Source organism: Humulus lupulus, chromosome X (assembly GCF_963169125.1).
Source record: "Humulus lupulus chromosome X, drHumLupu1.1, whole genome shotgun sequence".
Taxonomy (NCBI): domain Eukaryota; kingdom Viridiplantae; phylum Streptophyta; class Magnoliopsida; order Rosales; family Cannabaceae; genus Humulus; species Humulus lupulus.
Window position 1 is genome coordinate 2,008,808 of NC_084802.1, and position 23,186 is coordinate 2,031,993.

The following is a 23,186-nucleotide window of genomic DNA, read 5'->3' on the forward strand; positions in this document are numbered from 1 at the left end:
TAATAATGCGCTTATTAACATGACAAAGTCTAGCATGCCAACCATTAAAATCACACAACATATAAGCAGAAGGAGAAACTTTATTGGATTCAACATTTAACTTAAACATACCATCAGTAGCATAACCCTTCCCAACAAAAATACCATTCTTAGTGATGGTGTACAAATCAGCCCCAATAGTTTGAGTAAACCCAGCCTTATTAAGCAGAAAACCAGAAACCAGATTCTTTCTCATCTCAGGAGTATGCATTACATCTTTCAGTAATAAAGTCTTTCCTGAGGTAAACTTAAGCTCCACATTTCCCATCCCAGCAACAATAGTGGTGTGGGAATCTCCCAACAGCACTTTCTTATCATCAGCAGCAGTGTATGTTTTAAACATAGCACGATCATAGCAGGCATGGCGAGAAGCGCCAGTGTCTACCCACCACCCATCTGATCCACCAAGAAGGTTGATCTCAGAAATCATAGCTATAAAAGCTTCTTCAGTCAAGTTAGCCTGCGGAGCAGTGCTTGGCTTGTTCCTACACTTACGTGCCATATGACCTGGCTTGTTACAAACGTAACAAAGGAATTGTCCAGAGTCATTCTGTTTAGGTGGAGGCTGCTGCCTTCCATGTTGGTTCCTGTTATGGTTCCAATTCTGATTGTTGTTTCGAGGATTGTGCTGGTTGTTGCGGTTGGAATTTGAATTCGCGTTGCGGTTGGAATTTGAATTCGAGTTGCGGTTCTGATTCTTAAAGGTTTTTCCATTTGGCTTCAGAACCGCAGGTGTGGGCTTCTTAGGGATGCTGTTAGAGACAACAAGCACCTCTTCTTTCTGGTCTTGTTTCCTTGCTTCCTCCTCGATACGAAGGCGGGTGATCAAACTTTCTAAGGAAAATTCCTTAGTCTTATGCCTGAGAACATTTTTAAAGTCCTTCCAGGAAGGAGGTAATTTGTCAATTAAAACAGCAACTTGAAACTGTTCATCAAGGGCCATACCTTCTGAGATAATCTCATGAGCAATTTTTTGAATTTCGTGAGATTGGGCCTCCACAGATTTATCATCAACCATCTGATACTTCAGGTAGCGACTAACAGCGTATTTTTTAGTCCCCGCCTCCTCTGTATCATATTTCTTTTGCAGCGCCTCCCAAATCTCCTTTGCTGACTTGTCTGAGTTATAATAGTCATAAAGATCATCAGATAAACCGTTAAGAATGAAATTCTTACATAGGAAATCGTTTTCCACCCAGGAGTCCAAGTCCTTCTATTGCTTCTCACGTTCAGTCTGATTGTCCTTGTCGGTCGAGGCTTCAGGGACAACCGGCTTCAGAGCAGTGAGCACAAACGCCACCTTCTTCATGGTCAGATAAAAAAGCATCTTCTGTTTCCAACGCTTAAAGTGCAAACCCTCAAAGCGAAATGGCTTGTTAATATCAACAGATGTAGAACCAGAAAAATCATCGGTCGCAGCCATAGCAGAACAGAACGTCTTAAAATTGATATTCCACAAAAGTAAAATAAATGGAACGAAATTACCGAACAATATTTTCTGGCTGAGTCGCGGACAAAGTCGCTCTCTTTAAGACGTTTCGCGGCTCTGCCCTAAGTGTGCACGACAGTCTATCAACCACGCCGTCCCCAGGATAAAACAGCCTCTGTACGAATCCTCCCTGCACCGAGAGGATCGTTCTTGTACACCCTTTATAAAAATTGCTCTCTGAAAATTCTCGTAGAACCCAGAACCCAGTAAGAACAAAAGGAACTCTCTGTTTGTATATTTTATTTCCAAAATAGTTCTATCTTACTTATACACAGAAAAATCCCCAAAACATCTAAAAACGTTTTTCTAATAAATCAGAGGAGGATTAAATGGCTAAAACGTTTATCTTAATTAAAATAAAAACCGTTTTTGTTTTATTAAAGTGAACGTTTAAAATTTAAATAAAAGGATAAACGTTTAGATACTTTTGTTTAAAAAAATAAAACTTAAATACGACACCACACCACCCACCCACCCGCCAGCTCGGCTCGGTCGGACGGACGGCGGCGGCGCGCGCGCGCGTGTGTGGTGGTCAAGTGTGTGAGTCCTCACCCATTCGCACAAAACTAGGTACCCCTTGGGGCACACCCCAAGTCATTGCATTTGCAATGTATATACACTCTATGAATAGTGTTCCAAATCCATGTGGGACTTTTCCCATATCACACACAACTCTAATGTATCAATTTTTTAATAATTCATTGAAAAAGGTTCCAACAAATAATGTACAATCGGGAATCATTAACCCTAGAGGATGTCATGAGTGCTCTTAGATCAAGAGATGCTGAACTCACTTGGGAAAGGCTGCAAGATTGCACTTACAGAAGCAAGATGAAAGCCTCATTGTTCATGGAAGAAACCAGAAGAGAAACACTTCGAGAGGACCTTCAAGATTTCATTCAAGATCTAAGTCAAGGCCAAAGGAGACCAAAAAATGTCATCATTGTGGCAAAGTTGGCCACTTAATAAAGTATTTTTGGGAATACAAGAAGAAGAAGAAAGAAGAAGATAATGGAAATTCATTAGCTTTGGTGGATGATCCTTATAGTACAGATGGGGATGTGTGTTGTGTTTCTGTAGATAGAGATGCACAAGATTGGATCTTGGACACAGGATGCACCTATCACATGTGTCCTAAAAGGGAGTGGTTCATGAATTATAAAGAGACTAATGGTGACAGTTTTTATGGGAAATGACCACCAATGTAATGTGATTGACATTGGTTCAATTTCCATAAGAGGTTTAGATGGAACCATGAAAATTATGAACAATGTAAAACACATACATGATCTGAAAAGGAATTTAATTTCCCTAGGCACTCTTGATGATGAAGGTTACGACTACAGAATCAATAGAGGCGTCATGAAGATTACAAAAGGTTCTTTAGTTGTCATGAAGGGAATGAAGAAATCTGGTCTCTATCACCTTGATGGAGAAACTATTCCTCCAGCTCATGCATCGGTAGTAAAGAAAGGAAATTCAAATTCAGTAACTTAGCACACAAGAATGAGGCACATCAGTGAACAAAAATTGGTTGAGCTATCCAAACAAGGTATAATTCCTAACTACACTCATGTTAACTTACCATTTTGGGAAAACAACACAGACTTAAATTTAGTTACAGCAACTATATAGCAAAGAAACCATTGGAGTATATACATTCAGATCTATGGGGAGCAAGTAGAACACCTACTTAGGGAGGCAATCTCTATTTTTCATCAATTGTCGATGACTATAGTAGGAAAGTTCAGGTTTACTTACTCAAGAACAAATCTGTGTTGGGGTTTTATGCCCTAATTAAAACTTAATTTTTTTGTAATCTTATTTTATTATCAATAAAAGAATAGAAATCAATTTTTGACTTGGTCAATTACTTTGCTCACATGTTTTATTTTTGTGATTATTTGTTTAATATAAACTTCTATTAAATCCCAAGGCTTGGGGTACCAAAAACGTCCCCGAGGGTAAAATAGTCAAAATCATTATAATTCCCTCCTGATCTCACTAACTCCGAATATATCCTCGAAGATTCATTCTCATTACCCAATATCCTGGTAATGTACTAAATACCCACAATACCCCTTGACTCACCTTGAGTCAAGTATTAATCCCGTTGTGACTTTCCCGCTAACTTGCTTCCTAGGATCGCCTCGTGCCGAGTATCCCAAGTATATCCACATAATAATGTGTTCTAACACATATATCACATATATGCCAAATATATCCATAACGGGCCAAATTACAAAAATTGTCCTTCTTATAAGAAACATGCCCACATGCATATTTAATACACCTAAACGTGCATATCAAGTCATATTATAATATAACTCACATAATCATACAATGATACACATAAATATTACATAAGCACATAGTTTTCCGTAGTTTGTCATCTTGGCCCCCTAATCAAGACCATAAATCTTATTAGGTAATTTAGGACGTTACAATCATCAATGATTTGAGGTACAATTTTGAGCCAAACAATTTCCGAATAATGAGCAAAGTTGATTGAAGTCAATACTGAATAAGAAAACCTGAATGGAGGTATATGATCAAAGGCGAATGAAAGTGGGGGCAAGTGGGGTCCAATGCCTGTAAATTTCATTAAATATTTTTTTATTCACCAAAATGATCCCTTTTAATTCTAAAATCAAAACTCAAAATTAGAGTTTGTTTTGTTTAGCCAAAAATGGTTTAAAACGAGATTTTTGAAGCAGCCAACTAAAAGAAAAATGGTTAAAGCAACATTGTTTAAGTAGAAATGATAAAAATGACATTATTCAAGTAAATTTGATTAAAATTTAAAGTTTTTAAAAAAATTCACCATGAGGCCCAACATACCCGAATCCGGTCCGAACCTGCCTGAAAATTCAAAATTCGAATCCGAAAAATCTGAATGTATTTCGGACGGGTTTTGATGGATGTTTTCATAAATCCGAACCCACAAAACTCGAATCCGAAAATCTGAAACCGCAAAACTCGTCGATGTGCACCCGTACTACAATTTGTCATCTATTGTGGTATTGTTAAACAATGAAAGTACTAATGTTTTCATGAGGGTTATCAAAATAATATGACAAACTTAAGGACTAGTGTTTCACGATAGGACAAAACTAAAGATTGTACCTCAAATTAATCATTTTACTTTCAATATATAAGTTTGGTTTCAATAATTTTTTTCCTACTTTCAATCAATAGTATTTAAAATAGAAGTTAACGCAGAGCTTCTCAAAAGAAACTACACCCTTAAGATCAATATAACATATCATTACTCTTTCAACTAAAGGATTGGTTATACCAATTGGACAAATTCCACCTGACCTTTTGTTTTTTAAAATATGACAAAGATGACCTTAGCCTGATCATAAAGATAAAAGCAATCACATCACAAAGATGACCTAATCTTCACTATCAAAATAATTGTCTTTGTCACTTCCTCATGTGTGGTAATGGACAAACTAATCTTAATGACTAGGCTTCCTGACTAATCTTCAATTGAAAAGCACAGTCCTCAAATGATAAATTGATTAATTCATTGAAAGAGCACAATTATTTTTTTTTTAGAAAAAAATACTAAGAGATTCCATACATAGTATATACTGATATCATCACCTCATTTCTGCAGGAGCAATGAGCATTGTTAGAGAATACAATTTTTGTAAGACTTTCAAATAAAAGACTAATGCTCCACGAATCTTAAAAAAAAATTAGGGCTATCTAAAAAGTTTTTTTTGTAATAGTGAAATTTTTCAATAATTAATAGAATAGATTTGAAAATATGATTTTATTGAAATATACTTAATATGGAGAAGCCCACTCATCACTTATCATAAGAGTAATGATATGTGCACCTAAAATATATATAGGAAATTCACAAATATACATTAACATTTAAAAAAAATATGAAAAATACGTTAGATTACAAAAATATGGAATTTTTATGAAAATCACGGAGGGGCAAAAGTGTAAATACGGAGTAGCTGTGAAATATAACTTTTTTTTGTTAATAGTCATTACAAATTCGTAAACATGTGTTACAGATGCGTAAATCAGTTACATAAAAAAAAAATTGTAAACAACATTTACAAATATATAACCAAGTTTTACAAGATTTGTAAACAAGTTTTACATTTTTGTAGACAACATTTACAAAATAATTCGTTGCTAATTTTTTTTATTTTTGTAACAAGAGTTTACATAATTAATTTTAAAACTAAAAAAATCTATATTTGTGACTAATATTTTTAAAAGTAAGTTGTGAATTTAGTTAACATGTTTATAACAAAAATATATAAAACTAAGTTTGTAACTAAAAGATATACTTTTATTTTATAACTAGTATATACAAAAATGTTAAATTACATTAAACAAATAACATATATTTTCTAAAAAAAAATTGTAACTACTAATAAAGAAATATATTATATTGATTAAATATATAATATTTTATGTATGCATAAATATTTATTTAACATTAATAATTATATTCATTTTAAATATTTATAAGTAAAATAAATTTATTTGTAATTGTTATTATCATTAGCATACCAAAAGTATGTATGAACTAATTGGTGAAGAGAAAAAAAGACAAAAAAAAATTAAAGGGTAAAGAATAGAAAGAAAAAGAGTAAGATTATATATATATAAATATTTATTTTTTAGCATACTCAAATATTTATCATATATATATATATAAACATCTATTTACATATATATATATATATATATAATATTAGTTTGAGGAATAGCGCTAAAGGATGTATAAATGTATGGATGTGAAAGAGCATGAAAGTTAATATAGAAAACTAGAGTTTATACCGTAAATTTATAATTATTTTATATAACTATATATTTAGTTTTTTTTTTCTAAAACTCCGTACAATTTGTAATTAACTCAATATATATGTCCTAAAATAGAGATAGAGAATTTTAACTCCTTTGTTCTGGTAGCACAAGATAATATTATACATTTTAACACATGTTTTTTTATATCATTTAAAAGTTCAGTGACAAACATTCAATCAAATACATAAGGTACATAAAAAAATTAAAAATTAAAAATTAAAACCTCTAAGCCAAAAGCAATGAAAATAATAAAAGACTGATAAAACAATCTGGCTAGATTAGATATTCATAAAAACAAAAACAAATGACTAATAATTAAGCTAGAACAAATTAAATCGAATTTCCTCAAGAAAAAATAAGTGGAGGAATTTGGGTAGGCCAAAAAAGATGTAAAACAGTGAAGTTGTGAATCAAGTTACAAGGAATTTCATCAATCTTTTCTCATTTTTCTTCCAAAATATCAATCTTAAAATTAAATTAAATAATAGGATAAAAATATTTTGAATTTGAAATATGCACCTAAAAGCTAAAAAAATCTAGGGCTTAAATATATATTTACCCTTTTCAAATATATATATATATATAATGTCATGTCATGTCCCAAACTACAAGGAGTTATTACCATAATTTAATTCTCATATTTTTAGCACAAAATTATTATGTGACAACTGGAGAGGTAAATCCGGGCCAAGCTTTTTCGCATAGTACAAGTCCGAGAAGCATGAACATGACACGATACGAAAAAATATGGTTTTGGACTAAGCACGACACAAAGTTTCAAATTGGCACGACACGAAACGACAAACTCGAAGGCATATCACAAATAGACTAGCATTAAAGTACGACACAATAAAAAACCTGATAATTTGATATTAATAATAATAATAACAAATTTTTTATTTGTCAATTATATATATATAAAAATGATGACTTATTTTTCTTAATATTTTTAATTTTATAATTAAAATAATTATAAAATATAAAATTTAAACTATATTAATTTATTTTAAGATTTGTGAGTTAAAAAATTGAACATTTATTAGTAGGTATTCAAATTCTAATAATTATCTTTAATATAATTTTGTATAAGATATTATTAAAAAATATATAAAAATATCTCAAACTATAATTTAAAATAAATAAATGTATTTAGGGCCTGTTTGGCATAGCTTTTACTTTTACTTTTAGACATAAGAAGAAGAGAAGTAAAAATTTGAGCTTTCTAATTCTTGTTTGGATTTATATTTTAAAAGAGCTTTTTTCTTTGTTGAAGAGTTTTTCAGAGTGTTTGGTATATACTACATAAAAGCACTGATAAAATAAATATCAAATTTAACCATAAATATATGTTTATAATAATAATAATATATGTTATGTCTGAATTCATTTGAAAATTAATTATTTTTTGAAGAAAAAAATCTAATTACATACATATATAAATTAATATTAATTAATAAATAAAAAATCATAAAAATCTAAATGTAATTAACAAAAAAAATTTAATTAAATATTCAAATATAAAAATCTAAATGTAGTTAGAGAATGAAATTATATATATAAAATAATAAAAAGAAAAATAAAAACTAAAAAAAATTGTACTTAGATTTTTTTTTAAAAATTAGATAGAATACTTTTTAAGAAAAAAAAAATCGTATTATATAATTATTATCTTCATAATTTAGGATAAAGATATAATTTATTTTTTTGTTTTATAAAAAATAGGAGTAAAATAAGTATTATGAAAGATTCATTAAAACAAGAAAATAACTTCCCGTGTTTTTTTAAAAAAATTTCCTGAAAAAACGGGTGAGTCAGTGCTTCTCTTAAAAACTCTCCTAAATTCAAAAAAAAAAAATTCTATTGGGTCCTTTGCTCATTGACTCAAGGTGAAGGTTACATTCAACCTATTCACATTCTTTTAACAATAATAAAATGGGCCTAAAGATGTGCCAAAATAAAAAAAATAGGCTAGCTCGACATGGACCGAAACTTGCAACGTTTTCTCCTTCAAATATGGGTCAGGCACAAATCTAGTGACATGACAACCTCGAGTCACATGAAAAGTTAATTTCAGGGTAATAATTGACAACATAATAATTCTATTAACAACGTGGCAGCTTACATAATAAGAGGCTAGTCAATGCAACTCATTTTAATTATATATACCAATACTTAAATTAATTAACTAATCAATATAAAATATCAACTCTCTTCAACTAAATGATTGGTTAGACCAATTGGGCAACCTCCACCAGTCAACAAAATTTACAGCAAAAAGAATTCCAAAGTGTAAAAAAAAGCTAAAATTATTTTCCATAAATCAGTATTGACCATTTCTTTGACAAAAAAAAAATATATATATGTATATATATAGCTGACAAATCCTCAATGTTGTTGAACTGTCTGAAAATGACCTCCAAAGTGCAAGGGTGCAGTTTTGTTAAAAATGGATCCAACAGTGCCTTCATGCAGAGGATGTTGGTTGAGACTTCTGTCGAGGCGGAACCCGCAGCCAAAACTTCATCGTGTCGTATGCAGTGAAACCAATAGCCACCGACGGAACAATCTGCGAGCACGGTTTAGCTGTAAGTCGGCGAGAAAAAGGATTCATCTTGAACACACTCAGTAGCAAGCACAAGCAATCACATGACTAAGAAGATGACCCTTGACTTGAAAAAATAAAGCAATCACATGACAAAGATGACATAAAGATAAAAGCAATCACATGACTAAGATGACCTAAGCTTAACTCTCAAGATAATTGTCCTTGTCACTCCCTCATATGTGGTAATGAATGACCAAACTAATCTTAATGACTTGGCTTTCTGACTAACCATACAATTGCTATGTAAGGACCGGGACTCGAAGGAAGCAAACCACATACTTAACCGTTCGAGCCACACCTGTTGGGTTTAACGACCCTGAGTAATGGACATTAGTGATTATGGTTATGAGAAAAATCACCTTGATATAGTTGATGCTTAGGCCTGCAAACAACTGCCTCCACCCTTGCTTACGAACGATAGTGGTAAGCCCTTCCAATGTGTTCTTGAATCCGGCTTCACCACCTTGAACCGTACTCAATCTATTTCCAACCTGAGATAAAAAAATAAAAAAAGCTAATGAAAACTCAAAATCCTACTTTCTTTACAAACTTTAATATCTCATAGTTATCATGACCTCAGCGGCAACAGAAGAAACAACTTCAAATCAGTTATCATCTGCCTCTTGCTGTGGCCATGCTCATATTTGCTGGATAAAGATGAGCTGAGTATAAATGTCTAGTTTTTAGATACCATAGAGATTATCTATCAAAGAACAACATCTAATAGACTTAGCAATGATTAAGTTATGCAGATCTTCATTACTCCACAAACACATCTAAAGGGAAAGGGAACCAGTCTTCGCAATGAGACAATACCTGCATTTGCCTCCTAACAACATCTAAAGGGTAAGTGAAAGTCTGTCCAAATAATCCAGCTAACGCTCCACAAGAAAGCCGCATGGTGATGGAGTTCTCATACTCTTCTGGAACATGCCTCTTAAGTTCTTCATATATGTAAAACTTCAAACCGGCATAAGGGAGGATTCCAATGAGTGTTGGGCCTACTCAACAAAAAATAGCTTCAGAAGAACATATATAATATGTGGTATCAAATAAGAAGACAGCCAGAAAAAATTGGTGAAAAAATGCAAAACATACGTACCAACACCTCGGTACAGACCACGGGTTCCCCCTTCCTTGTAAACACTGAAAAGCACATCTTTTATGCCTTTGTAAGCAGTCTGAGATTGAAAACCCTTTCTACCATACTCAAAGCTTCCTCTTTTATCCACAAACTACAGAGCCATAAAAAATTTAATAGAAGGAAAAAATGAGAATGGACTACCAAACTATCAACTGGAAAGAGTACAGAATGGTAACCATAGATCAAATGAAAATCCACCAGGACTATTAAGTAGCTATTTGTTGAATAACTTGAATTGAACTATAAATTGTTCTAGAAATTTTTTCAATAAGACTAACAAGAACTGCTTTCTAAAGAAAAATCACTAATAACAAAACAAGACAAAGATTTGACCCCTGAGAATTCACAACCCAAATAGCATCATACCACCCTTAAACAAATTTCATTGCCACTTAAATATTCTGCAAATACTATACTGAGCTATAAAGAAAGAGATCTTAATCTGACCTGGTAAGCAAGTCTCGTACGAGCCAGGTCCAAGGGATATGTGCACAAAACAGCTGTTCCACCAGATGCTGCGCCAGCTAAGAGATCAATATGAGTCCCTGATCCTAAAATAGGATAATGATTCAGAATCCAGGACCTATACTGCTCATAGGTCATGTAATGTAAGGCTGCATAAGGAACTATACGAATAACACTAGCACCATTTCCCCTGATGGACCAAAGAACACAAGGGAATTTCATGAGTGATAGATATGTAACAAAAGATCAGGAAATTATACAAATTAATATCAAACTTACTTATAGAATCCCTTAACACCTTCATGCTTCAATAACTTTTTCAAAGATTGATGCACCCCAAGAGACTGGAACCCATTAGTCCTCGTCTACAAAAGAAAAAACAAGCAAAATTTACATATATTATTCATCCTAAAACATATGGCAACATACCAAGTAAAATAAACCAACAGATCCAACCAAGTTGTATTAAAAAACATTGTAAACTACTAAAATCAATCATCTGTAGCAATTAGATATGTTCTTTATCTAAATATTTTCCTTTCCCCAATACTAAAGGTCAACTTCAATTCCAAAGCATCACTTCTTCTCTATAGATTCTATGTCATGGTCAAGTGGTCATATTGAGCTTAATCATTAAAGCAATAACATTACTACAATTAGGAGGGTTCAAAGTGCAATTTGCTTAATATTTAACCTGCAACAGTATCTTGATACGCTCCAATGGCGCAACCGCCGTCTTCGCAAACGCCCCTGCAGCGCCTCCAGCAATCAACTCCTTAACATAAACTGGAAAATTATCAATGTAGGAAGCCTTTTCATGTGTGGTTGAACCATCCACCAACCCCAGGGTAGACCTTTGTGCAGAGCCCATCTTCAATTACTATAACTCAAACCAAACCAATTCTCTTGTATAACTAAGACCTTTGTGGATCACACAAGTTTTGATCATCCACCCTGTAAAGAGAAGAACTCTTTATCCCACCTATCTCTCTTAACACAGTAAGAGAAAGCCGTTTGCTCAAAGGACAATTGAAGAGGCCTGAGAACACCCAGAAACGATTTGGGCAGGTTCACAAGCCAAGATTCTTCTTCAATGATAATAAGATACATCCAAGGATACACTTTAAGTTTCCCAAGCAGATCACAATCAAACTTTTAAAAAAACCCTCCAATAATAATAACGACCTACACCAATCCCATCAATACTCAAACACAAACCCAGTATCAAAAATAAGAACTTGGATCGAAATTCATCAAAACAATCAATTCGTCACAAGCCCTTTGATTAAAAGCAACAACCCAATCACTTTAGGCAGAATCACGAATACCCAGATGAGATTTCTCGGGGTTTGATCTATGAAACCTAAAAAGATTGGAACTTGACTGGGTCAGAGTAGAGAATGTAGGAAAAGGAGAAGTGAATCTCCGGGGCCGCGGGAAGAAGAGGGTTTTCTTGGCACTAAAAAAAGAGAGAGAAGAATCTGACATTAACGTTTGTGGAAAACAAAATATAGAAACGGGATATTCGCTTCTTCCGTTAAAATCAACGCTAATTTCGCTGCGTTTATACTTAAGATTCAAAAAGTAATAAATGAAAGACAAAAATAATAAGAAAGCTTTTATTTATGGGTTGATGCATTTTTAGATTATGTGTTATATGGCTTATTAATTATTTTGATTTTGTATTTTGATAAATTATTTTTTGGACCTTGTATTTTCTAAAATAATTTAAATAGACTTCTATACTTGACTTTGATTAAAGTTTTTTATACTAAAATCACAAATTATGCCTAAAAATTGTGTTGTTATATTCAATTTTTTTGTTCATCAAAATCAGTTTTAGGAGTCTATTTGAACTATTTTACAAAATACCGAATCTAAAAAATAATTTTCAAAATACATGGTTTAAAAATATATAAACCCTTTACGATATATTTACACCAAAAAATATATATTTTTCAAAATAATAAATATTAAAGAAATTTTTTAGTTAAAAAAATATATTTTTAAAACTTTTTTTAATATTTTTTTTGGCATTCTTTAATTTCTTTTTTTTTTAATTTCAATAATTTTATTTTATTTTGTTTTCATAATTTTTTTTAAAAAATAATATATAATTTTTTTTAGAAAAAATATTACTTTAACAAGTTTTTATATATTTTTATTTAAATATTTAAAATATATATTATTTATATGTATTTTTTAGAATATGAAAATGAAAAAAAATTAAAAAAATATGAGCATTAGTTGAAAAAACAATATATAATATATATATTAATTTTTAATAAAGATGGGATGTTTTAATAAAATTTTAGAATGCGAATGTAATGTCCATTTATTTATCATTATTATTTGAGAAATTATTAAATTAGCCCATGCGTTTTAAAAAATTACTGATTGCACTTTGTGTTTGCACAACCATCAAGATAGTACTCTAAATCTAATTTTATTCAAAATAATTTTAAAATATAATATTTCCTTATATGTTCTTCAACTATCATCTATGTTTCTCTAACTCATCGTATTACTGAGAACCCAATAATTAGGGTGGCAATTCATGTTCATGGGTCGTGTCGAGGCTGTTGTATTATAAGAAAATGCTTAACCAAAACTTGACCCATTTATTAATCGTGTCGAAAATTAAAACACAAATCCGACATGTTTATAAACAGGTTGACTCGACACGATACATGTAACCCATTTATATATAGATCATGTTAAATTTGGGTCAATCTATCAACCAATTAACTGTTTATAACATATTTAACACATATTTATTATACATTTATGACTCATTCAAAAATTGACTCTGAGATATCTACTCGTCCAATCTCTTGATAGAATCATATATGTTTCAATCAAGGTTTCCATGAAAGCATCGAGTTCATCACCCATCTTAGGGTCAAGACAGAATGTGGGGATCTTGTGTAATTTTATCCAAAAGGTTACTTTGTTGAATCTCATTTTGGAAATATACCCCACCCTTTTTGGTTCCTCCAAAACTAGTAGAGAATTTTCAAAAATCCATGGTCCACCCATGGTGATGTGTTGTTTATCGGTATCAAGATCGAATTGGAAAAGGAAAACATTGGCTCTTAGTGATTCCACCTCAAAATGTCCTTTGAGTTTCCAAAAAGCACGAACTGCATTAGTAATGGATTCTCTTAGGATCATTTTAGTCAAGAAAACATACCCTACCACTGTTCTTGCCATATTGTCAATCCCTTTATCACGAACAGATCGTCCAATATTTGCCTCAATAACGTCGTTGTCATCTTCATCAATCTCTAGTGAATTACACAGTGTGGCTAGCTCGTCGTCCTGCATGGTAGACGGAAGCAGTAAGTGACTTTCGATATTAGCTATGGACCTTAGCCTAAATGCAAACCCAGGCTTTAAAGAGTCGAGGGAGAGAATTTAGAGAGAGAGCAAATTTTTCAGCCAAACATAATATCCATTGCATGTTAGACATTTTACTAATAGAGTAATAATATGTGCACATAAATTGTACACCAAATTTTTACACATAAAATCATATTCTCTTAAAAAGACCATTATGTCATTTGTTAATTACAGTCAACGTTGAGTTCTAAAGAAAGGGATGCTCTGCTAGGGTTTCGGTTTCTTGATTCTATAGTTGTTCTCCCTTTAATCGAGGGTTTGTCTTGTCTTTGTAACATGGTTTTGTGTGTTGGTTCTTCAATTGTTTGAGACATTAGATAGGTTCTGTAGCACCCACATTATTTTGATATATTATAGCCAATAATCACATGATTGCATTGCATTGCATTACATTACATATCATACAATATGTATAATTTGAGCATATGCATATTCTTATAAGTGTTTTCATGTAAAAGTATAAAAGTTGTGTATGTGATGTCTATATGTATGCTCAATATTATTAACCTTGTGGCATTTGAGTTGTCTTTTATGGGTGTTTGATGTGTTCAAGATATAAGAAAGTATGAAAAATATTGACAAGGCATGGAATTAAGTGATGAAAGTGAGATATAGAAGGCAAAATAGGTTAAGTAGTGAAAAATAGTACAATGTCGATTACTAGTATTTCGGTGTAAAATTGAGTATTTATGGATTTACCAAATGTAATCGAGGTATGATTAAGGTCTCAATGATGATGTAAAAATGGTTTTAGAACCATTATATCAATTCTTGATGGGAGGTATACATAATCAGTGGTATTGATGCAAAGTCAAAACGAACTTAGCATAAGTGCGCTACGCTCGATCGGGTAAGCATAACTATTGGGTATGAAGTCATATGGACCTAAGGTTTGGTGTGAGTGTTTTACACATAAGGATAATAGTCCTAGCATATGATTAAGTCGAAATTATTGAAGTGATAAGGTTTTCATAAGTCAAAAGGTGAAATGATGAGATGAAAGGTGTCAAATTTTGATACAATAAGGCCAAATCATTGAAAATAAAGAATTTTATTCAACCTTATCACTTTGCACGATCATTACTTTGAAAAACAGAGAGAAAAGAAAACCAAAAACCATTTCTTGGCTGGTTTGAAGAAATTCTAAGGAGATCCAAGTGAAAAAAAAGTCAAAGAAGTGGATTAAGCTTAGTTCTAGCCTTTTTATGGTAAGTTCTTGTACTTGGAAGTTAAACTATGTTTTTGAATTTTGCTGAGAGCTTATCTATGGTGTTTTATCTCTTGTTAAGATATTTCTTGGTGGTTTCCAAGTGGTTTGAGGTTTAGAAAAGCTTGAAGAGATTGTTTTCGCCGAAAAGTTGCTCGGTAAGTGAAATTTTGTGTTTTATGAGGTTTTTGGGGTTCTTGGAGTACAAGATGATTTTTGGTTATTTTATTGAGTTTATAAGAGAGTATATATGTTTATAAATGTTTGAATAGATGTGGAGACTCATTTAATTAGGGTGATGATCTAGAAGATAAGAATTTTATCAAAATCGATATATGATAACTTTATGATGAATCATGTTGGTATTTGAGATATATGGTTATGGCAGGTTATTTGATGTTGATTATTGGTTGATTTTGATATTTGAGGATAGTTAAAATTAAGGGGAAACTCTGTCAAAATTTCTCCAAATGTCTAAGATAAATCTAATGCTCGATCTAGGTGGTTTAAGGCATTTTAGGCATGATTTGGATATGAAAGTTGATATGATGTTTTATGAGTATTTTTAAATGATAGTTCAATGTCTTACTGCCTTCATTGTGATGAGAAATCCATATCATTGTCGGGATAAGCATATCAACACCTAAGACATCACTTGTTACACGGTGAAATATATTTTGGACAAAAGGTAAGTAAAGTACTCAACTGCAACACAAGAGTTACATGTTATGTGAAAGTATGCATTATATGAATATTTTGTGAGTAAGTGGTATTAACATACATTGACACTTCATCATAAATTTGTATGCATGCCATAATAGTGATGTGGTAAATTATTATATGATATAAGACCATGCATGATATTATGATGATTAATTATATGATGCCTTTGCAAGTTTTGTGCAACATAAAAGAAAGTTGTAATAAGAAGTTTAAGTTCAGTGCCACTGTTTTGAAAAGGCAAATGAAAGTGTTAATAAGTGTAAACGGAGGCCTATAATAGGCTTATAGTGGCTGCCCAATAATTTGGGCTAGGTTTTAGTGAACCAATTATATTGTTTGCCATGTTTCCGTTTTTATTTCTCCTCCATATGAGTTATTGTTATATGTATTGACACCACAGTGTGTGGCCGCCTTAACTCTTGAGCCCGACGGGGCAATGATGGAATAAGGTTTTTAATGTGCCCTACTGTGGTGATGGCTAGCCGGAGGAGAACCCATGGGATTTTATATTGTATGTGTAACAAGCCCTGCAGGCATTGACCAATTCAGACAGTGTGCACAATATTAAGGGGCCCAAAATGTAAAAAGAAGTTGTGTATGTCCATTGATATTGGGTAATCATTAGCATTGCATGCATTACTTTGCTTACTGAGCTTTAGGCTCACAGTTGTCTTGTGTTGCAGGTAGAGAAAGAAATGTGTGAATGACATGAGGAGAACTGAAGCATGGTCTTGACCCTGATTTGTACATATGAACATATCGACCTTTGTGGGTTATTTCAGTTTATCAATGTGATATTTGTAATAAAGTGTGAAGTTATGTTTTGAAAACAAATTGGGTTATTTAATATTTATGTATAATATGTTTGAGACACACTTTATGTTTAATATAAATAATGTGAAATAAATTTTCAAGTTTAAAAAAAAAAATGTCCAGACTTCCGCAGTAAGAATTTATGATATAGTTTTAAAACGTAACACCTCAGATATGGTTTTAACTAAAATAAGTGAGGGTGTTACAGGTTCTTGGTCATCGAGCCATTCTTTGATGGATTTGGAAGATCTTTGTGCTAGATTGAGTCTTGAAGAAGAAGAACAGGGAAGCCTTTCTTATGATAGTGCAGAGGAGGTGCGGTCTAAAATTGATGCTAGATGGTGCTTAGTGAGAAGATTCTTCAGCCCAGAAAAGCCCAGCTGCTCCCTTCCTCTCAGCCCAGCCCTTCGGCCCACGACGCAAGCCAGAAGCCCTCAACCGCATGCACCCTTATTGGGCCCGTTTTTGTCATGTCCATGACCCAGTGGCCTAACAGCAACTGCCAAACCCAACAAGCTCAAATAAGAGCAATTTTTCTTGAGCCCAACAATGTTCCATTGTCCCACAATGTCCAAAAATATCATTTTTTTACCCAACTTTTCTACATATTTTACTACAAAATCAATCATTTACCCCAAAAATCACCTTCACATCTTTTTACACTAATTATACCGTATTATTCTTTATTTAAAAATTAATTTAATTAATATAAATTGATTATTTTAAACACTTTATTTTTGGTATAAATAGGTAGTTTTAAGATCATTCTGGGGGTGCTTAATTTTTGGGTTACCATCATCTTTTCTACATTTTCTCTCTTCCTTTTGAAAGACCATTTTGTGCCAAGTATGTATTTCTTATGCAATATATTTTGGATTCTAGTTATGTGCTTCTAATCTTTTTCATAAGATTATTAAGATCAAAATGAAACAACTTGTAACTAGATAATATTTATTGTTGTATATTGATTTCCCTTGTAATGCAACAAAGTTTATGGATTTTTTTTCTTCATATATGTCTTTCATCTTTAATATCTTGTATTTTGGATTGTTAGATAATATTACACTTTGTTTTCATTTTGCTAAACATAATATTCTTTTATTAAGATGTGTCAATAAATTGTACACATCCAATGCATAGAACAAAAATATTATATTTTGCCTTATAAATAATGTTATTTGATTTTTTTTTTCATTAGGTTGATTCCCAATAAATACTTTGAAATTATATTTTTTTGAAAAGTGAAGAAAATTCTATCTTTTTAAAAATAATTTGTGCTTAAATTATAAATCTATTTGGAAAATGATAGTTTGATTTATTTTAACTATCACTAAAACTTGGGAATCAATATACAAATAAATATTATTAAACTTACATGTTGTGGATTATAGTATCTTAATATTCTTTCTTTTACAACTTATTTGCAAATCATAGTTGGTTTATTTTTCTTGTCTTAAATATATTTATTTCATATCTTTTATTTTATTGACATTAAATTTTATCAATCTTTGAAGCTAGGTTATAATTTATTTAATTTTGGTTTAAAATAATTTATTTTTTATTTTAGACAACTCATTTGGGTTCGACATCCTTGCTTACACGAACTCTATACTATATATACGATTCGTGCGCTTGCGATATACATATTAAAACATACCCACTTTTGGGTCCATCAGAATATTAGTGCGTACTCTGCTGGGGATGAGAGAGGCTACGCAGAACAACACTTATTTGGGGCTCTTGAGCCTAATTGGTCATAACAAAAGATCAATATTAGGCTTCCTTAAGGATTGAGTGTGCAGGAGGATACAAGGCTGGGAAGGAAAATTGCTCTCCTAAGCTGGTAAGGAAGTTATTATTAAGTAAGTAGTCCAATCCTTCCCTATGTATGCAATGAGTGTTTCTCGTGATATTTTTTCTCAATTAAAGAGGTTGGTGAGCAAATTTTGGTGGCACTCTTTTGCTAGCTGAGGGAGGGGTATATATTGGATGTGTTGGGATCGCTTATGCACCCATAAGCTGGGCGATGGTTTGGGTTTTCAACATTTGGCCATGCTTGGAAAACAAGGTTGGCGACTGCTTTCGAGGGAGCATTCTATGGTGGCTCATTTGTTCAAAGCTCGATATTATCCAAATAGCTCTTATCTAGATGCTTCATTGGGTAACAATCCGAGCTTTGTTTGGTGTAGTATTTGGGTTGCTCAAGGTTTGGTTTGCTCTGGGTTAGGTGGTCTATTGGGTCGGGAGTTGGTATTCCTATCATTGCGCAGCCTTGGCTCCCGAATGATCAAGACTCGTTTGTTCAATCAAGGCTGTGACAGTCAGAATCCCGTGATCCGTAAGGGGAAAGACCGGGTAAAGCTGTGCAATCCCATACTGCCTTGAGAAGGTCAAGTGTGATGATTCTAATACTGTGTAGGTATGGAACTACACAGTTGAAGAGGGCTTAAATGGATTGATGGGTACTACCTATATCAACAAGATGCATCTTTTTTTCGGTAACCCATCACTTGAGAACTCCAAAGCACGCTGGAAAAACTCGTGTTGGTTTGTAGGGCCAGTCGTCATTCTAGAAAGCAGCCATAGTGACGTGGGTCGTTACAAAGGCATCCAGGATTGGTAATTAGTCTGTTCGAAGCTTAATGCAGAGAGGAGCTCGGGCTTGGGATGAGGGCAGTTTGGCAGATTCATTTAAGGCCAAGGATCGTGAGCTGATTCGTAGTACTCCTTTCAGTTGGTTTGAGGGGGAGGATCACTGGTATTGGGGTCGCGAGGTTTCTAGAGTTTACTCGATTTGAAGGGCTTACCGATTATTGTAGGCTCTCAATGGTCGTTGGGTCTCGGGTGATAACTCTGGGCTCTGGCGCACTCTTTGGAATCTAAAAATTCCCCCCAAAGTGAAGAACCTTCTGTGGAGAGCAACAACATGTTGCTTATCTACAAACGTCAAACTACATAATCACTTTGTAGACATTAGTATCAATTATCTCGTGTGTCATAGAGCTGCTGAAACTATGATGCATGCTCTGGTTAATTGCCCATTTGTGCAGATTTTTTGGACTCAATTTGGGGTAGTCTTTCAGAATACTAAAGGGTTGGATGTTGGCTTTTGGCTGCTGCAAGTGTTCTCTAAGGGTCTGGGGGAGAAGATGTTTATGATATGTATGATTTGTTGGATGCTTTGGAAGGCCAAGAATGACCTGGTTTGGAATCGGAAGCGTTGGTCTGCGGCTGAGGTGCTTGTTTCGGTCGTTACTTATTTTGATCATTGGAAAGCTGTCCAGGAAAAGGGTTTTGAGTTCTCGACAGTTCCTATTGCTAACTTGAATGAAGGAGAGCATTGGACTAATTCAACCTTTGGACAATAAGATCAAAACTAATGTGGATGCAACACTGTTTGCTCAATATGCTTTGTTTGGTATAGGATGGGTTGCTAGGGACCATCATGATCTATTGGTGGAAGCTCACATGAATTGTTGGCGAGGGATTGTGCAAGCTTATATGGCGGAGGCTATTAGGCTTAAAGAAGTTCTCAATTGGGTGAATTCTCAACATATGCAAAATGTTTTTATTGAGATGGACTTTCAGCTAATAGTGCAAGCTATTCATAGTCAAGCTAAGCTAATTTCTCCTTTTGGTCTGCTTATTCGAGATTGTAAAGTGTTGTTATCACAAAGTCCTCATGTGACTGTGGTGTTTGTCAAACGATCTATTAATAAGGTTGCTCACTTTTTAGCTAGGAGCTCTTGTTTAAATCCAGGTCGTATGTATAAAAGTTTTAATGTACCTCCAAATTTTTTGCGCAAGTTAATAAGATTTGCTTTTTTACTCCAAAAAAAAAGCATATTCTCTCATATTAGATCGTGTGGTGAGAAAGTCATATGAAAATTTAAATATTATAGACCTAATAATAGTTAGGTAAAGTTGGTACATTAATTCAATACACAAATATATTAAATATATATTTTATAAAAATACAAAAATATGTTGTACACTTTTAGAGTTTTGCTCTTATACGTGTATATATTTATGTAGTAAACAAGCTAATGTTAGCTCATTTTTCTTACAATAAAATTATTATTGAAAATTCACCAAATTCCATACTTTTTATTTCACAATTCATGATGGATCTTGTAAATATTAGAAACTTGTTGCATACATAGTATGGATTTGATATATTGAACGTGTGATATATATTCAAAATAATAATTAATATTTTTAATTACATTGTATGTTTTATAAAATTTTCTTATTATCTTCAAAATTTTCATATTTGGTGCCCTAAAAAAACTACTGTTTAAATCTAGCTATGTCCCTGTTTTATGTTTTGTATGCCTACAATCAAATCCACCAATTTGCATTGAATACAAGTTTGTTGATCCACATGCATGTTTTTCTAAATTTCCCTTTTATTAAATGGAAGAATTATTAAAAACAAATTAAAACAAGTCATGAGATTAATGCAACTAAAGATTAACACAAGTAGTGTGATCATATATGATTATATATATACTCATCATGTTTGTTTATGATGATCTTGAAGAAGAAGATGAAACTAGGGCATCTTGATCAATACAAGAAGATTGCCTAGAAATGGACAAAGAACTCCCCGTTCTAGGATGATAAGCAGAGATCTTCTTTCCTTTCCGCTCATAAATCACAGCTTCTTCTTCCTCATTCGAAACCTTACACTTCTCTCCTAATATGATTGTCTTCATCCAAATCGACTCCTCATGTTCCATCTTTCTCTTCCCTTTTTTATTACTACTACTCATCATCACCGCCGACATCTCCTCATCTTTAATCTCGCTTCTCGCCATTAAAGACAAGCTCCTCCTCACTTTCTTGCTCGATGAACCAACTGCTATTGTCTTCTTCCTCAACTCCTTGAACGAATAGGTTCCTCTCATCGCCCTCTTCGTAGGATGCAACTCCTCATCTTTGTTTTTGCATAATTCTACATCGTGATGAGAGAAAGAAAAAGAAGAACAATGTGGTGGTGGTGGTGGTGGTAGTAGAGTGAATTCATTATTTTTTGGATTAGCCAACGATGGAGGAGGTAGTGACGATGATGATGGTATTGTTTTTTTGCGACACTTGATGCCGCAAAGCCCGCTGATTATGGCTATTGCGGCAACCATTCCTGCTGCGAGGATTGAAATAGATAGGATTGGATTGATTATTTGAATTTCGGTGTTGGGAATTCTCCTTCCCATAACTAATAAGTTTATATATGTATTTATGCTTAAGATAAAGATGTTTGGTTTTGGTTATAGAAAGACTTTTCTTGTTGTTGATTTGTTTTTGCTTTTTCTTACTATATTTAGTATTGATTTTTTTTTTTTTTTTAGCTTTGATCTTCGAATACAAAAACAAGTAGTGATGAAGTTTGAATATGACTTTTTTTTTGTTTTTCTTCAAAGTAATCCGAAACTGAATGCTTAAAGTTAGGGTTTGTGTGAAAGAATGCATAGAGGTAAAAGAGACCAAGTTTGAAAATGTGACATATGTCTTTCTATACTTGGAAAATTCCATCTTGATGGTCAAGGTTGTTTTATGAGGAATTTACAATTTTTTTTTTCTCTTCATTATTATTATATTATTATATGTTTAGTATATATTTTGTTGATGTTGGGTATAATTTGGTATCAATATATGTCTTTTTTACAGCATAAGAATAATAGAGTTATGAAAATTAATATATATATTTGATTAAAAGTAGTATTTTAAAGTATAACAACAACATAAGAATTGGTTACATATCAAAAATTCCATGTTACAAAAATTCCTAAATTAACTAAGCAGATATTGAAATACATGTAGATATTATATACCATGTACTATTGTTATAAGGGCAATATAATTATTGGTTAATTCTATGGTGCATACCTAAAAAGGTATGCACCAGTGCATACCTTTTGTGACCTTGTATTTAATTTGGATTCAATTAATTATAAAACAATATTCACCAAAAGAAAATAGTAGCACAAAGTAACTAGAATAGTAGAAACATAAAAATTGAAAGTTGCAAAATGAAAGGGGGGAAAAAGAAGAAGATAAAGTCATAAGAAAACTAATAGAAAGCATAAGTAACCAACATAAAAAATTAGTAACCAATCTAATTATAAAATAACATAAACCAAATAAAAGCAAACCATTTGGAAAAATAAAATAAAAAAGGCTTGAAAATTTTGAATAACACCAAAAAGAAAAAAAAACTAGCAGCAACTAAGAAAGATCCAACTTCACCATCAAAATAAAAACTTCATCAACAAGAGGTCAACAAATTTGAAGAAGAATTAGGTCGTCTTTATTGCTGGTTATTTGTGTTTCCAGATGTATATCTTTCATGTTAGATATGCATTACAGATAGAAAATGAGATGACTTAGTTGGAAGAATATTCACCTTGTATTATAAACATTGTGCTTTAGTATGCTTATTAATGAGTATTTG

The 23,186-nt window shown here is 32.5% G+C and overlaps 1 protein-coding gene and 1 long non-coding RNA gene across 3 annotated transcripts; one reads left to right on the plus strand and one right to left on the minus strand.

Annotated features, from left to right (window-relative positions):
* Window positions 1-8,568: 8,568 nt before the first annotated feature.
* On the minus strand, window positions 8,569-12,096 carry LOC133803372 (mitochondrial carrier protein CoAc1). The gene is made up of 7 exons (XM_062241386.1): window positions 11,282-12,096; window positions 10,867-10,952; window positions 10,570-10,777; window positions 10,081-10,213; window positions 9,795-9,979; window positions 9,338-9,469; window positions 8,569-8,939 (listed from the first exon to the last, which is right to left on the minus strand). The coding sequence occupies exons 1-7, from the start codon at window positions 11,456-11,458 to the stop codon at window positions 8,838-8,840; spliced, it is 1,023 nt and encodes a 340-aa protein (XP_062097370.1). The 5' UTR covers window positions 11,459-12,096; the 3' UTR covers window positions 8,569-8,837.
* Window positions 12,097-15,024: 2,928 nt separating this feature from the next.
* On the plus strand, window positions 15,025-17,667 carry LOC133804100 (uncharacterized). 2 transcript variants are annotated; one of them, XR_009878307.1, is made up of 3 exons: window positions 15,025-15,197; window positions 15,279-15,884; window positions 16,603-17,667. It is a non-coding gene; the product is annotated as an uncharacterized LOC133804100 (long non-coding RNA). The 2 variants fall into 2 exon arrangements; XR_009878308.1 differs by having other exon boundaries at window positions 15,279-15,354.
* The last annotated feature ends 5,519 nt before the right edge of the window (window positions 17,668-23,186 follow it).